Genomic DNA, 14,724 nt, shown 5'->3' with positions numbered 1-14,724 from the left:
CAATTAGCCAGCCCCTGCTGGTCATCCACTCACAAACAAAAAAGTGAATGTTACAAACATTCGTGAACCTATGGGGCCTGGAGGTACTACCCATCTGTGGAGTGTGGACCACCTTTTTGTTTTGGATGAACCATCAACAATTACTGAATCAAATTCTAATATAGCTGGGGTGCCACCCGGAATCAAATAAATCTCATTTCATTTGACTCCGCAGTTCCACTGGTTTTGAGGTTGAGGTCTGAATAGTGCAATGGGTTTGGAAATGCTTGTCCATGTCTCATGTCTGTGGGCCTGCTGCTGCTGCATTCACGGGCTCTTTGGGTCTTGGCGGAAAAGCATCATCAACGTTCCTAGCTTTCTTGTTTATCAGATTTACATCATGCAATTGAAATGTATGAAACAACATTTGGATCGATCCACGGCCGGCCACATGAATTTAAGCTAGAGTATACCACGAAGGAATCAAGGAATCGATTCCCATTGCAGAAATTTGTTTTTGTACAGGAGTTGCCAAGTGCCAACTATAGCATCTGACCGATCCACGGCCGACCACATTGAACTTGTTTCATCATATATATCTCCTCCGTTTCTTAAGACCATGAAAGGTTATACAGAAAATCTCATCAACTGCTCTCTTCATAGCTTTTCTACACGCTTCCTAAATGAAAGACTCCATGACTTGAAAAAAAAAATGAAATTGAAATTAAGTAGTTTCATGCTAGTCTTTCCACACATTAAAATAGTTCTATAACATAAAAAAAAAAAAATACATCTTAAAGAGAAACAGATAAATAAATTAAAATTTCTACTCATACATGTACAAAAAAAATAGAAATGCTGATAAATTTGGAACTCGGCCTTCCGAGAAAGTGTATTTCTACTCACATTTTAAACAATCAATAAAAAAGAACAATTTAGAACAAAGGTAACAAATAAACTAAAATTCAACATACCTTTTGATGGGAGGTTCAATGCCTGAAATTTGGGTAGTGGGAACATCATTTGAGTATACGAAAACAAAAAAGAAAAAAACTTTAAGCTATTTAATATAAGCTAAAACTTAAAAAAGATAAAAAAAAAAAAAAAAACCCAAGGATCTTAAAGCTCGGTAAGATTTGAGAAAGAAAAAAACAAACATCCCTCAAATTTACAACCCAAATGAAGAGGGAGTCTTAGCATTCTTGAAAGAGTTCGATGTGGATTCAATAACCAATATCTTACAATTAAAATGATTCCATGAGAAAAGGGAAAAAATATTGTATCCTGATGAGATGGAAGTATAAAATATATTAAGATCTCTATTCACACATATATAAAAGGTCAACAAAAAACAGAGAAATATATATTAAAGATATTTTAAAAAGCAGTCAAATATTTCATTGATTACCACAAAATTTAGACTGACATGAAAAAATAATTAATTATTTAGAAAAAAGTTTAAACAATGCACGTAAGGCTGTGTTTGGTTGTAATGCAAATAAATTTATACTGATACAAAACCATGGCAGTGCAAATGAAATTGCACTCCTATACATTTGTACTAATGCAACTGCAACTAAACACAGCCTAAGACTCAATTTGAAGAGAAAACAAATACAAATATGTACAATGCAAAATACATGTTTTTGCAATGTATATGTTTGTATTATACTCTTTGCAATCTAAGGCTCAGTTTGGGAAGGGTGCAAATACAAGGTTTTGCACTGAACATAAATTGTGTTCCCAAACTGAGCCTGAAGTTAGATGACATATAAATGCACATGATATGAAAGCAAAGAGTGTGGACGGGAACAAGCAAAACATTTTTAAAAAGGGACTGCCATATGTAAAATTTCTTATACATTGTTTTACAACGAACTGATCAGATATTTGAAAGTTCAAACTCAATTTGCACCAGGTGACACCTGTGACCTTATTTTCATCAGATCTTTTTGAGTTTCATTTTTTTGGTAAGTTTAACATAAGTAGTGTTGTGTAGAAACATCTCTAGCTCCATTTGTTTGCCATACAAACGCCAAACGAGACATTTATGTTTGCCAACATTTGTTTGTTTGATATGTAAAAGAATAATAATTATCAGATCAAAAATGTATTTTTCGACACATGACTGTACCTATTAAATACAATTGTGCTCTTTTGATAATTAACTTTTTAACCAAAATTAAGGAACCACACTTTACATCAATTTCAAACAAACAAGATAAATATAAAAACGATTTAAAATACGAATCGTGTGCAAATATATTTGCGTTTGCATTACAACCAAACGCACCTTGACTACATTAATAAAGACGGCGTTGTAGAAACAAGTTGTGCCTCCGGGGAACAGAAAATTCTTAGACAAGACTTATATTTTCTTGTTTCAACCAGAAACTACCCCAGTGAATTCAGTTTAATCAGATCATATGATGACGTCCAAATCAAGCTCATAAACCATAATCAAAACTCTTTGGCTGATCTTTTCGCTCATTGGCCATGTAAATACAATATAAAAAATATAAATATTAGCTATGTATCTAATGAACTTAGTATTTCTGCCATCATTAATTAAAGTTTACTCCTATTTTGCCAAAAATAAATAAAAAATCCTTTCAGTGTCAATCTTATAAAATGTACCACCGCCCCCATCAGTAAGAATACATCGAAGTCAATACTAAGATCAAATCACTTTCCCCAAATTAAAAAAGACAGAAAACACTCTCATAATGGTAAGAATATATAATTAAGGCATTTAAATTAATATAATTGAAACATGAATCGGCCTTACTTAAGAGAAATCTCAATAATGATTTTCTTTTCTTTTTTTTTGGGGGCCTATTTTGGTCTTCTACTTAACTCAAGGTAATGTAGCATCCTTTCAAGTTTCAATTGCAATACAAGTACATACCAGAGCTGGGGAACTAGAGTAGCTCCCATAACATGTCAAAAGTGGAAAAAACTAGAAATGATAGGATTTAAAATGAAGTCATTCTTAGGAATAAGGAACTAGAGTAGCTCCCATATGTGATTGGGCTTCCTGTTTATAAATAACAAATTTTTCTTACAAAAGAATTTGCAACCAAAATGAGAAAAAGCAAAAGAATTGACCACAACTTACAGATCAAATGGCAGCAACACTATCTACAACATCTCTCTGTGGACAGAGAAGAGACAAAAGTCACCAAAGGAATAATCCCTACTTTTTATCTCTCTCGCTCACTCAAAGAGGGCGGAATTCCACAGGGGCTTTGGTGGACGGATGCCAACAAGAAGGGAATAAAGGAAACCCACCCTCCCGATTCGTAGCTCCTCTCCTCTTTCAGTGGCAACTTGACTTGGGCACCCCAACCTCTTGTTGTCTCTGTATATCAAATATGATAGAAACAAAATTTTCCCCTGTAAATTCCAAACAATGCATCTGTCCTTGACATATAATTCAGTCAACCTGTTCACCGATCAGGTCAAGACCCACCAACAAGAATGACACTCCTTGGAAGAGCAGGAAGTAGAAGTGTATTCCCTGGGCAGATAGAAGACTTCTAGCAGAGGCAGTCAAGAGAAGGAAAGCAAGTGCCAGCTCTTTTTTATATATCCTGTTGTGCATCTTTTTCTTCTTAGCATGCTGTTTGGATTCATCCTCAATTGCATCAAGATTGGGCACAGAAACACCCCTCTGTTGCTTCGATTCCTTCTCAGCCAAGGAGAGGAGATCACCTTCTGATGAGCGGCCCAACTTCTTGGTGACTACCCACTCATAAGCACTCCCAAGCTGGAATAGACCGGATATCATAGCATTGAATTTGGTCACAGACATTGTATTCTCGAAGAGGAGGTATGGTACAATAAAAGGGAAGGATCTCGGGGCCGGGAGGATGTTCAGAAAAGACATAGTTGCTGGGATGTAGCAGACCACCCAGGCAGGAAGTTCAGCCTCTGGAACAAACATCGTCATTGGGAGAATAACACAAAAGAGAGTGAAGGAATAGAAAGGTAGGACCAGTTTCCTGAGGAGAAAGAAGAGGAAGATCAAGTTGACTTTCTTCCAAACGCTAACCTGCATAAAAACAAAAGGAGAATCAGAAGAGCTGTTAACAAGAGTTGGAAATGGTTCCCCTCAAATCAATTGAAGCAGTTGTGAATGTACCAAAAGAAGAAATGAAGCAGTTGTGATTGATCAAGAGCGACATTGCGCCATTGAGTCGTAAGTTATGAAATTTTAAATTAAATACCTTAGCTCGGATAATATCCGGAAAACAGAGGCGAAACAACTGCATAGGACCAGAATGCCACCGGTGCTGTTGCTTACGGTAAGCTTCATATGATTCCGGCAGCTCGCATTGACACTGAATTGGAGGGAAAACTAAAACTGTCATGATAAATTCGAAGGACTGGGGGTTAACCGAAACTTGGGTCTTTTTGGGAGTTAATTATAGTGGTAGTATACCTCAACGTCATTAAGGAAGATGAATTTCCAGCCATTGAGATGAGCTCGGACAGCAATGTCCATGTCCTCGACAGTGGTCCTTTCCATCCATCCACCGGACTCCTCCAATGCCTTTATCCTCCAAACCCCTGCCGTCCCATTGAACCCAAAGAAATTGAGGAAGATCCCGTTAACTTGCTGCTCCACCTCAAAATGAAAGGAAAGGTTTACATTCTGCAATCTTGTGAGAAGATTCTCGTCCTTGTTTACGAAGGCCCACCTTGCTTGAACCAGTGCCAGTTCCTCATTATCCTGTAGGACAAGGAAGAGAGACTTTAGTGCAATCTCAACATAGCAACTTGGAGAGAGAGAGAGAGAGAGAGAGAGAGAGAGAGAGAGAGAGTGATTATTAGTACCTTGAAATGTGGAATCGTCCTCTTAAGAAAATCTGGAGTTGGCTGGAAATCGGCATCGAAGATGGCGACGAACTCATAGTCCTTGACATAGCTGCAATTCATTGCCGACTTGAGATTTCCAGCTTTATATCCTTCTCTGACTACTCGATGTCTGTAGACAACGTGAGCACCCTCTTGCTGCCATTTATGCACCTCCTCCTTTATCAGCAATTGGGTTGTCGGATCATCGGAATCGTCCAAGACTTGGATCAGTAAGTTGGACTTCGGCCAATCTAAATTGCAGACGGCAGAAATAGATTGTTGATAGACCTGACGGTAACTAAAGAGTTAGAACCAAAAAATAATTAAAACAGGAAAAACAACCACCAAATTCAGTTGGGGACGAAAGATACCTCCTTCTCATTGCACATGGGTATCTGAACAAGAACCATGGGGTAGTAGCCTTCTGCATTGCCAGCGTTGGATTCAAGATCTCCGACCGACCGTTTGGGAACGGGTTTGATTTTCTTTAACCGGATCCAGAAGCAACCCAAGCAAAGAATTAATCGATCGATACTCTGTATGAAGAAGAGTACAATACAGACATTCGCGATAAACTGGAGCGGAGGAGCGAGGTAATCCACCCTGATCAGAACCCATCGGGAATACAAAGAATCGAAAAACCCAAAAAACGTAAATGTCGTTGACAACAGATACTGCAATTGCAGGTCAGGAGCCCCCAAATGCCACCCTTTGAAGTACGCGGCAATCTCAAACCCTAACAACACCATGGACAACCACAAAAACACCTTAATACAGGAATAGAACCGGTTCTTCACTGTCGGGTTCTCGTTTTCATTGTCATTGCCGCTGTCGGAATCCGTTCTCCCAGAGGCCACCCGACGCCTTATGGCGGAAGCGAGCCCGAACATTGCCGAAGCAATCGAGGTCAGACATCCGGCAGCTCTGTGAGCTTTGAGGAGAAGAACCCAAGTTAGCTGTTTGGCGTTCTTCCCTCTACCCTTGTCGCCACTTCTAGTCGCACCGGCGAGGAGAAAGTCGTCTTCCGAAGGACTTTCTAATTCAACCATGGACCAATTAGGGTGTTGCATCTTGACAACCACCGGCGTTCCTTGGTGGCTCTGCTTGGACCACCAGTCGAACGACGGTGCCATTTTTCTCTGATTTTGGAGATATTCACTTAAAAATATCGACTTTACGCTGAGATCCACCTCTTCTTTCAACGATATACTTGCAAAAATACCAAAGCAGTCATAAGAAGCTACCAAGTTGTTCCCATAATCTTGAGAAGGAAAGAAAAAAGGCAGAAGGAGACAAAAAAAGAAGAAATGGACGAGCAGAAGGAGAAAGACAGAGAAGAGAGACTCAGACTCAATTAGCGTGGTAGAGGAACTGAAACTAAAAGCGTCTCCAATTCATGGCGACATTCAGGTAGAACTTATAAGAAGAGACCCTTCTAGAGAGAGAAAGAGAAGATTTGGCGAATGAGTCCAAAACCTCTCTTATTCAATTCCAGCTTGCAGGTTACCGTAACGGGAAGAGCGAGAGCCGAGAGAGCAGCAACACGAGGGAGAGAGATTGAGAGAACAGCTCAACACGTCTTCGAAATACCTTTTCTTTTTTTTCGGATTTGAGAAGAAATTAAAATAAATAAAATAAAGAACTTAAGATCGCATTCGCACCGTATAACCAGTAACTATTCCAAATTGAAAAGAAAGAAGGTAATAAAACGGAAAGTTTACCGTAATCTACCCCTATAAATTTGAGACAATTAAGAAAGAGATCTAACGATCTATCAAATACACCGACCAATTAAATTAAAGGAAAGAAATCGCAAGAAGAAACTGAGGATTCCGACCTCTACCCAAAAAATAACTGAGGATTCCGACAAAAACCACTTTTGGCCTGGGCACTTTCTCTTTTTACTGCTCCTTTAAAATAAACCCAGAACGTTGTAACCCAGACCAAACCTAGCCCTAGCTCATCAGAAGACCAGATTAGGGTTTTCAAAGCACGGATCGATAATTAAAGGAGTTAAAAAAGAGGGTAAGCCAGTTCCTATTTCCGTAGTTTTTGACCAAAAAAAGAAAAAAAAAGAAAAAAAAAACAAAGGATTGAGGATCTTTGTTGTAGGCTTGTAGCGTCCTTTCCTGGGAGAACCGTAGAAAACTTTTTCTCGCGTGTGAAATTGAAGAAAAACGGTATGTCCCGTCTCCTGGTTTTTGAATTTCTCTCTCTCTCTCTCTCCTCCACTCGCCTTTTAGCTTTAGGAGTGACTTCTTTCTCACACGCGAAAGTTCCTAGAGTCCCAGGGAAGGAGACGACGACGATCCAACAACCAAACGCGTTTGAGAGGCAAAAGTGAGAAAAGAAAAAGTGAATAAAATGTTTGTTTGGTTATTTAAAATGAGTTTTGTTGGATAGAAACACGTGACAAAAGAAGTCCGCTAACAGGGAGAAATCCATGGCCGTAGCCTTTCTGTGAGGGAGAGAGAAGACCGGTTCTTCTATATACGGTACGTGGTAAGAATGGAAATGGGAAACAAAACTATAACCATCGGTACAAAATTTGAAATAGCCCTATCCTCTATGAATCTAGGAAGAAGAAGAAAGAAGTTTATTGGAATGAACTATGAATGAATGATTTTACCAAAATGTCCAACGCCCATTGAATTTATCCGCCTTTAAGTTCCAATTGGAGTGCTCTTCCTTGGAATCAGAAGGGGGGAGGGGGGAGGAGGGAGCAGAGTTGAAATCATAAGGCGGCAGATGCCAGATGGACGATGGGCATGCTTTGCGTCCCCAAATGTCCTTACAATTTCTCGAATAGAATTTACGATGGGAGAGCGGGTGAGGGAGGAAGAGATGTATCATGCATTTGACAGGTGGTCTGGTCACTGGCTGGTGATCAGGTCACAAGGAGGAGTAGGAGTATGAGAGTATCCAAGTATGGTCCCCCCCTCCCCCCTCCGCTCTCGTTAGTAGTTATGGGCCATTTGGGCTTGGCAGACGACGTACACACCCCCTAACGGACTACAATATAATTCTTGAAACCAGCCCAGCGGTCGGGCCGATCAATCCCCATTAGGCCATTATGATTTATCAGATCACCACCCCCTTCACCCATCGACCAAACACGAGAAATAGCAAGTGGCAGAGAGCTTTTAAGCTTCTATGATTCTATCCTCAAACCTCGAAAGTCGATAGTCGAGGTCGATACCTCCAACCTTCCACACCCACACACAAACAGAAGTCCGGTTCGACCAGCAACAGAGGAAGGGAAACTGTCAGAAGAAAATGACTGACAAAAAAGGGGGAGGTAAAGTTTATAAATAAATCCGGAAAAAGTACTTCATGTGAGGCGAGCAATTCAGTCCAGTCCCGTTCAAATTTCAAATTTCAAATTTCACTCTAGAGGAGGAATAACGCGGAGCGGATGGTATTATAAAAGCAAAAAAAAACAAACAAACAAATTATTAAGTTGGTATAAAGATAAAGTCCGATTGTCCGAATTCTTCTCCAGGTCCGGGTTCCGGCTCGGATATTTACATCACAATCACATACATGTGTGACCGCCAGGTGCTTCCCGCACAGATAAGCGGTGTTACATGTCGAAAGGTCGTCCTCGGTGGCTGACAACCTGTTCAGCACAGCCGGCACGGCTGACGGCAGCCTGCTCAACTCAGTCTAGGTCGTGCCTTCCGCTATGTGCGCAATCTTTGCTCTGCCACCTCATCAATCCCCGTTGAATAATCCCTATTTTAATTTAATTTTTTGTTGCTTTTGTTGAATACTCCCGATCGGTGAGGCGGTGATCACTATTGCACTGCTGCAATTATCATTGGGTAGGTGTGAAAAGGACCTGAAAATTAATAAGATTTTCGTGTTTTTTAGGATCGGAAATTCATAAGCTTTTAATCAGAAGGATGGATCAATTAATCAAACAGACGGCCACGGCAGGTGATGGACAAGGAGGCTTGGTATTACAATTGTCATGACTCATGATTTTATGCGGAAAGATGACGGCCGTCGGATGGATTGGACTTGTTAATCTATGGAATGGAGTGGGTGGTATCCAGGTGGGTCAAAAATCAAAATGGACGTGTCGTTCAAAATTCTGAATCCAGCCAGGGTCCAGGCCTCCAGCCCACTAGCCCAGTGATATATATATATGTATATGTATTAACGCGTTATTGACTTATGTATTGAAGCCGCTAGTTCTGGTTCTCTCTCTTGTCTCTAGTGAGTGGGGACTGGTGACTAACGAGTAATGATGATGGTATGGCACAAGAGTGAATAGGGAGGTATAACTTAAGGCAGCGTATTCGAGGCCAAAGATAGAAAATTGAAAAAAGGGTTAAGTGAGCTGCCGGGAGGGAGACATCCCCAGTGTTGAGAATCATAATGATAAGATTCTTTCAACATATTATAAAGAATAATTAAAATGAGATACATGATCTGTGGCTTATGTCATACATACCTGCCTTCTATGTTTATGTTATATTTAATACTTTTAAATTAAATTCATGTGTTGTAAGGAATATAGATAGTTGGCCAGGCTTCCGAAAAATTAAAAAAAGAAAAATAAATGCATAAGCTGAATGGATGGAGGTGGGGTGACACGGAAAGATTAGCGTTCATGCATGACAGCTCGGCTTCATACAAAAACCCATCCCTTTTTGGATCTTCAAAATCGCCATGAATTCTAGAAATCCATAGAAGCAGCTTACCCGATATATATTAGTGTACGCTATTTATTTTATGTTTATTGATAAATATAAAAATTAGTTTAATAAACATATTATCTATATAAGAGAGTCATGCTCATACCTAGCTAGCTACACATTAATTTCTTATATACCACAGGACGTGTGTAATCTGCTTCACATGGTGGATGTTTAGAGTGAAGCTATCATTCTTTTTTTTTTTAATTTTGGAAACTAATAATTGACATGATGGGCTGGATTTGACTGAATCTGGACGCAGGGTAAAAAACAATGCAACACTCTTTCATCTTGTACTCTTATTAGCTAGCTGGGATCCATGTAATTCACTTCTTTATTTCCCAACTGTATTAATATACATAGGTTAGGTAATAATGAAGGTCATCGGCAAATTAATAACCTAGTTGGGGCTTTTGTTATAACAAAGGACGTAGGAATAATTTATACATCTAACACGGATGGTTCTTAGAGTTGGATGTATGTGAGATGGACAAAACTTGGGTGTTGTGTCAGATGACGCTTGCTGCTTGCCAGTTGGCAATTGGCAATTGACATATTCTCCATCAGCTGAGAGGGTGACTGAGTGGTGTATGTCATAATCCAATGACCACCCCTCCTCCCCAAGCTATGCTATTGCAGTTGCATTGCAGAGAGGGTTTTTGGAGTATTTTGTTGATTGAAGAGGATTAATATGCATATATAAAGCAGAAGCAGAAAGAAAAGCTTGGGGAGTATTCGGCTTCTTGCTTCTTCCATTCTCAACTTTTGAAAAGCACGCCAGCAGGATGGATGTGAATGATGATGATGATGTCGCTTCCCCATCTTTAGTCTTTACTATATATTATATTTTATCTTTCGTGTGCAAAGTTCAAAGCATTTTATAATTAAAAATTGCTTCTGGTAATTATAAAAAAAAAATGTTAAGAAAATTCAATTATCAAATTTGAAATCCCTTTCTAAGCTTCTTTATATGGAATGGACCATATACACATATTGCAACAAGACCATTTATATATATAGACCTCAAAAATTGATGAGATGAGGTCCTGGAATTAATAAGACAAAGTCATTCGCTCCATTGCTTTTCCACATGGCAGATGGTTAGTAGATGGGGCGTGCACATAAAGCTTCAAAAACCCAACATGCCCACAGAAAGATGGCATTCTAGCTTATCAAGTAAACCAATGTTGGACTGCCATTTTTTCAGATGTAGACTTTTATAATTTATAACCAACCTATTACTACTATTTGTTCTTCATGGATTTTTTTTTTTTTTATATCTTCTTTTTTCTTCTCTCCAATCAAACAAAAACAAAAAGAGGGATGGTGAAAGGTGTCCCCTTATAGCCAAGCATGTGGTTATATGGTTAGGGTCTGGTCGAAAGCTAAAAGGCAATAGATGGTGAAAACGTTGGGAACCTATTTTACTATGTTTTTCTACACCCTTTACTTCACAACAACAAGGACAAAAAAATGGAGAGAGATAATTACTGTAAAAGGGGCAGAAAAATATATACAACTTCAACTAGGACTGAAGTCTGTATCCTTTTCTAATGTTAATGGGCTTATAAATTATAAGTCAAGGCATCTTTAACTGCGCTCGGGTGTTTTAGAACTAAAGTTGTTTAGCATTGGGCCCAGTGGGTCTAAACTGGGCCTGGTATCGATGAAAAACTTGTATCTGAGCCCAAAAATTTCTAAACCTGACAGATGGGACAATACAAAGGATGCTTTTGGGTTTGGTCACCCCTAGCCTACAACGAAAACCAACATGGGCCACTCCCGGGCCGTCAATGGGTTCTTCATCAGATACAATCTACTCAGTAGTCAGTACTCACCATGCCATTGTAGACTTGAGCACAACGTTGCTCTGGTCTCATAGGATGGGATACATATCTTGGTAGATGTGTTGTATTGAGACTTGAAGCCAGCCATTGAAAACATCTCACAGGTTCGAAGTGTATATTGAGATGTGTGGTGTCAGATTATATTAGAAGCAGATCCGGTTTCATTTTTTCATATATTCTTTGCATGCCTCACATGCACATCTCACCATGCATTAGGAGTATTTCTCATACTTGTCGTGGGAAGATGTTTTCGATACACCACGGTTGGGATGTATCATGGGGCGCACTCTGTGGGGTGCCCATCCAAATTCCATCCAGCGTTCAAATACAGACTACAACTTTTACAATGAAAAAAAAAAAAATACATACTACCACATAAATATATAATCAGTTGGTATTCATCAAAATTTACGTTTGATTTTAATTGGTCAAAGCTCTTATGTTATTACTCCTTTCCGGATTTTACTTGTTTTTTTTTAATTTTTTCAATTAATAATAATGGTAGTTTGATTTTGGGAGCACAAACTTGGATCGTGATGGGCTGAACATATCGCTAAATCTGCAATGGGCCGGCCATTCCAAAACTCAATAATAATACAACTTTTTGAAAACCCGAGCCCATGTAGTTAGAATTCTTAAAACCCATTCTTCTTCTTCATATCTTTCTTTATACAGCTCTTTTCCCTTTTTCTTTACTTGGTTTTGTTTGTTTTTTAATTGGATGATTGAATAAAAATTTAGAATGCTTCCCTATTACTTCCTTTTTAATCTATATTTTTTTCACGTTTTCCGAAATTTGAAGAATTGAGAAGCATAAATAATTACGAGTAGCAACTAAGCATAAACCTCTCTTAGTATTGAACCTGGGCTGCCTGACACCATTGTACATTTTTCCCAAAGTGGTCCATGTCATCAATTTTCAATACTCCTTAACTATAAAATAGTAACTCAATCTCGACTCCATTTGAAATGTTTTATATTTCTCAACCCAGAGCTGGTTTGATGAGAAATTCTGTGTATATGCACGGGTCGTTTTGGGTGGTAAAAAACTCAATAATAATACAAATATGTATAGTGTAAATACATACAAAATAAATACAGAATATAAGGTTTTGCATTCTACATATTTGTACTTCTTTCAAACTGAGCCTAAGTAGTTATATATAAAAGGATAGGAAACTAAACTGAAATAACATTTTCATAATCGAATTTTTTTCCCATTTGAGGTGAAACAAATGAAACCTAATGTAGGTTTATTTTTTTTTAATCGTAATCCAGAGCTTTATTTGTTTTGAGTAAAATCAGTGTAAAAAATGTTGAGGTTGAAATATTTAGAAGATGTTTTCAAAACAAAAAAAACGACTGTCACCTCAACAAAATCATATTGTATTTGATGTTTTCGCTTTTAAAACATACCTGGTGCTGGTGAACACCACCGTTAAGCTACAATTCCATCACCTTTGGATGTGATTTGATTTACACCAAAACAAATAAGAATGGGTGAAAAACAAAGTTTTTGTTGTAAAAGAAGTGAAAAATAAAGACTGAAATATTTCAATCGCTATCATCATCATCTATGCCTTATCCCAATTATATGGGGCCAGTTGCATGAATCATGTTTTGCCAATTCCTTCTATTTGAAACCATATCTAATTGTTAAACTATTTCTGTCCTTTTAGTTTACTTCGAGCTCTTCTAGCCTAATCTGAAATAAAAAATGAATCTATTTTATAGTAGAGCAAATGCAGCCTAATTTCCAGCTTCTTTTTCTATTACAGTCTTGACAGAGTCTAGTTTATCACGTTTGGGCAGAAGCAGTTTTTTTACAGATTAATCACCATTGGATGTTGGGACTCATCAACCTCGACTGTGCAGTCAGTCTTGGTGGATCCGATGACTTGTGGTTGCCTCACCTGCACCGCTGCACCCATGGAAAATGGCAAATATTTTGGTTGCCAAGGAAGTAGCGATGGTGGTATGGAAGGAAATTCAATCTTAGGCGGTTATCTTTGGATCTTTGCAGATGGACTATCATTACTTTTCTCTGTGGGTCACTGAGTTGGACTGCTTCCATTGTGGACACAACTACGTAGATCTTTTTTATTGGGCCTACAGCCCATGTATTAGGATGGACTAATTTTTGTAGGTAGTGCTCACATTGGTTCAGGATCTCTTCTATGTTATACCATTCCAGCATCGATCAACTTATCCTTTCTTTTTAGTTCTCTTATGAGTTGCTCCGTTTTTTTTTTATGTACATTTAGCTTCAAATTTATATTCTGAGCTGTTGATCGAATTGAACGAAAATGCCTTTTAGGTGCAATCTAACTTTGGTGGGAAAGTCGTTTCCCTGTTTTACTGAACAACTTCATTCATTGCATCATCTCTCTTTGTTTCTTTGGTGGTTATACCATAAATGTTAGACACATGTCTATCACCTAAGGCTTTAAATACACCCTCTAACTCGCACCCACCAACCACTTCATACTCTACACCTATTAGTATTGGGTCAATATCGCCTCTGCATCAATTACACGTCTCTGTTGATAAGCAGTTTGAATTCAGGCGCTTGCTTTTCTCAAAAACAAGCAAAGTAAATAACAAACCCATCATGACACTTGAAAGGCTGGGACCTCTTTTGTTTTGTATGATGAACCATTATTGTTTGTTTTGGGGCTGCGTTAGGATATGATTGAGGTTTTGTAAACATTTTAATGGGCCCGGCTCAGAAAATCTGGGCCGATGCAGTGTAAAATCTGAATCCGGAGGTAACCAATTTAATTTGCACCCCCTAAGCCCCTATCATTGTTGTGGCCTTACTTTTTTGTATTATGTGATTGGAGAATGGATGGCACCAATAGCAAGAGATATTGCAACTAGAAAACTCCACTACTGTATTTTAACCATATTAAAGAGCTTATGGTTTTATCCCACAAAAGAGTAAAAATCTTGAGGCTTTGGAAACGGTGCAAATGGAATTTATATGTCTGTCCAGTGTAAATATGAATTTTAGTTCAATTTTGTTAGTATTTGGCAAGAATGTATTTATGTATTGACAAACACAATTTTCAAGGCATGTTTATATTGAAAAGAAAAGTAAATTTGCATTCAAAGTGGGATTTTGCTAAAAAGGTATATTACTTTATTAATATTAATTTGTGTTTGCATACATTACAATAATTAAAAGTCGTTTGGTAAGAAAGGAAATTTGTTAATACAAAATTAACCCAATTTTACATTTGTATGGACCGAAATGCATTCTATATATTTGCATTTATACTCTATTTGCGTCATTTCCAAATGCAGCCTGAGGAAAAAAAATCAATAATACTAGG

General features: G+C 38.3%; 1 protein-coding gene across 1 annotated transcript; it reads right to left on the bottom strand.

The window, feature by feature from the left end:
• Positions 1-2,971: 2,971 nt before the first annotated feature.
• Positions 2,972-7,577, bottom strand: CSLC12 (Cellulose-synthase-like C12). Its single transcript, XM_010275357.3, has 5 exons — positions 5,211-7,577; positions 4,819-5,127; positions 4,424-4,714; positions 4,209-4,322; positions 2,972-4,033 (listed from the first exon to the last, which is right to left on the bottom strand). Exons 1-5 carry the CDS (start codon positions 5,970-5,972, stop codon positions 3,416-3,418), a joined length of 2,094 nt encoding a protein of 697 aa, XP_010273659.1. The 5' UTR covers positions 5,973-7,577; the 3' UTR covers positions 2,972-3,415.
• Positions 7,578-14,724: the final 7,147 nt, after the last annotated feature.

Source organism: Nelumbo nucifera, chromosome 5 (assembly GCF_055504915.1).
Source record: "Nelumbo nucifera cultivar China Antique chromosome 5, China Antique-T2T, whole genome shotgun sequence".
Lineage (NCBI taxonomy): Eukaryota > Viridiplantae > Streptophyta > Magnoliopsida > Proteales > Nelumbonaceae > Nelumbo > Nelumbo nucifera.
This window is presented reverse-complemented; position numbering and strand designations above follow the sequence as displayed.

Bases quoted from the DNA above. Each gene is read 5' to 3' on its own strand.
- CSLC12 (XM_010275357.3), bottom strand. From the start codon at position 5,972: ATGGCACCGTCGTTCGACTGGTGGTCCAAGCAGAGCCACCAAGGAACG. The intron at 4,715-4,818 runs GTACTAATAATC...CTTGTCCTACAG, and splicing joins GGACGATTCCACATTTCAAG to GATAATGAGGAACTGGCACT. The intron at 4,034-4,208 runs GTATTTAATTTA...GTTTTTATGCAG, and splicing joins CGGATATTATCCGAGCTAAG to GTTAGCGTTTGGAAGAAAGT.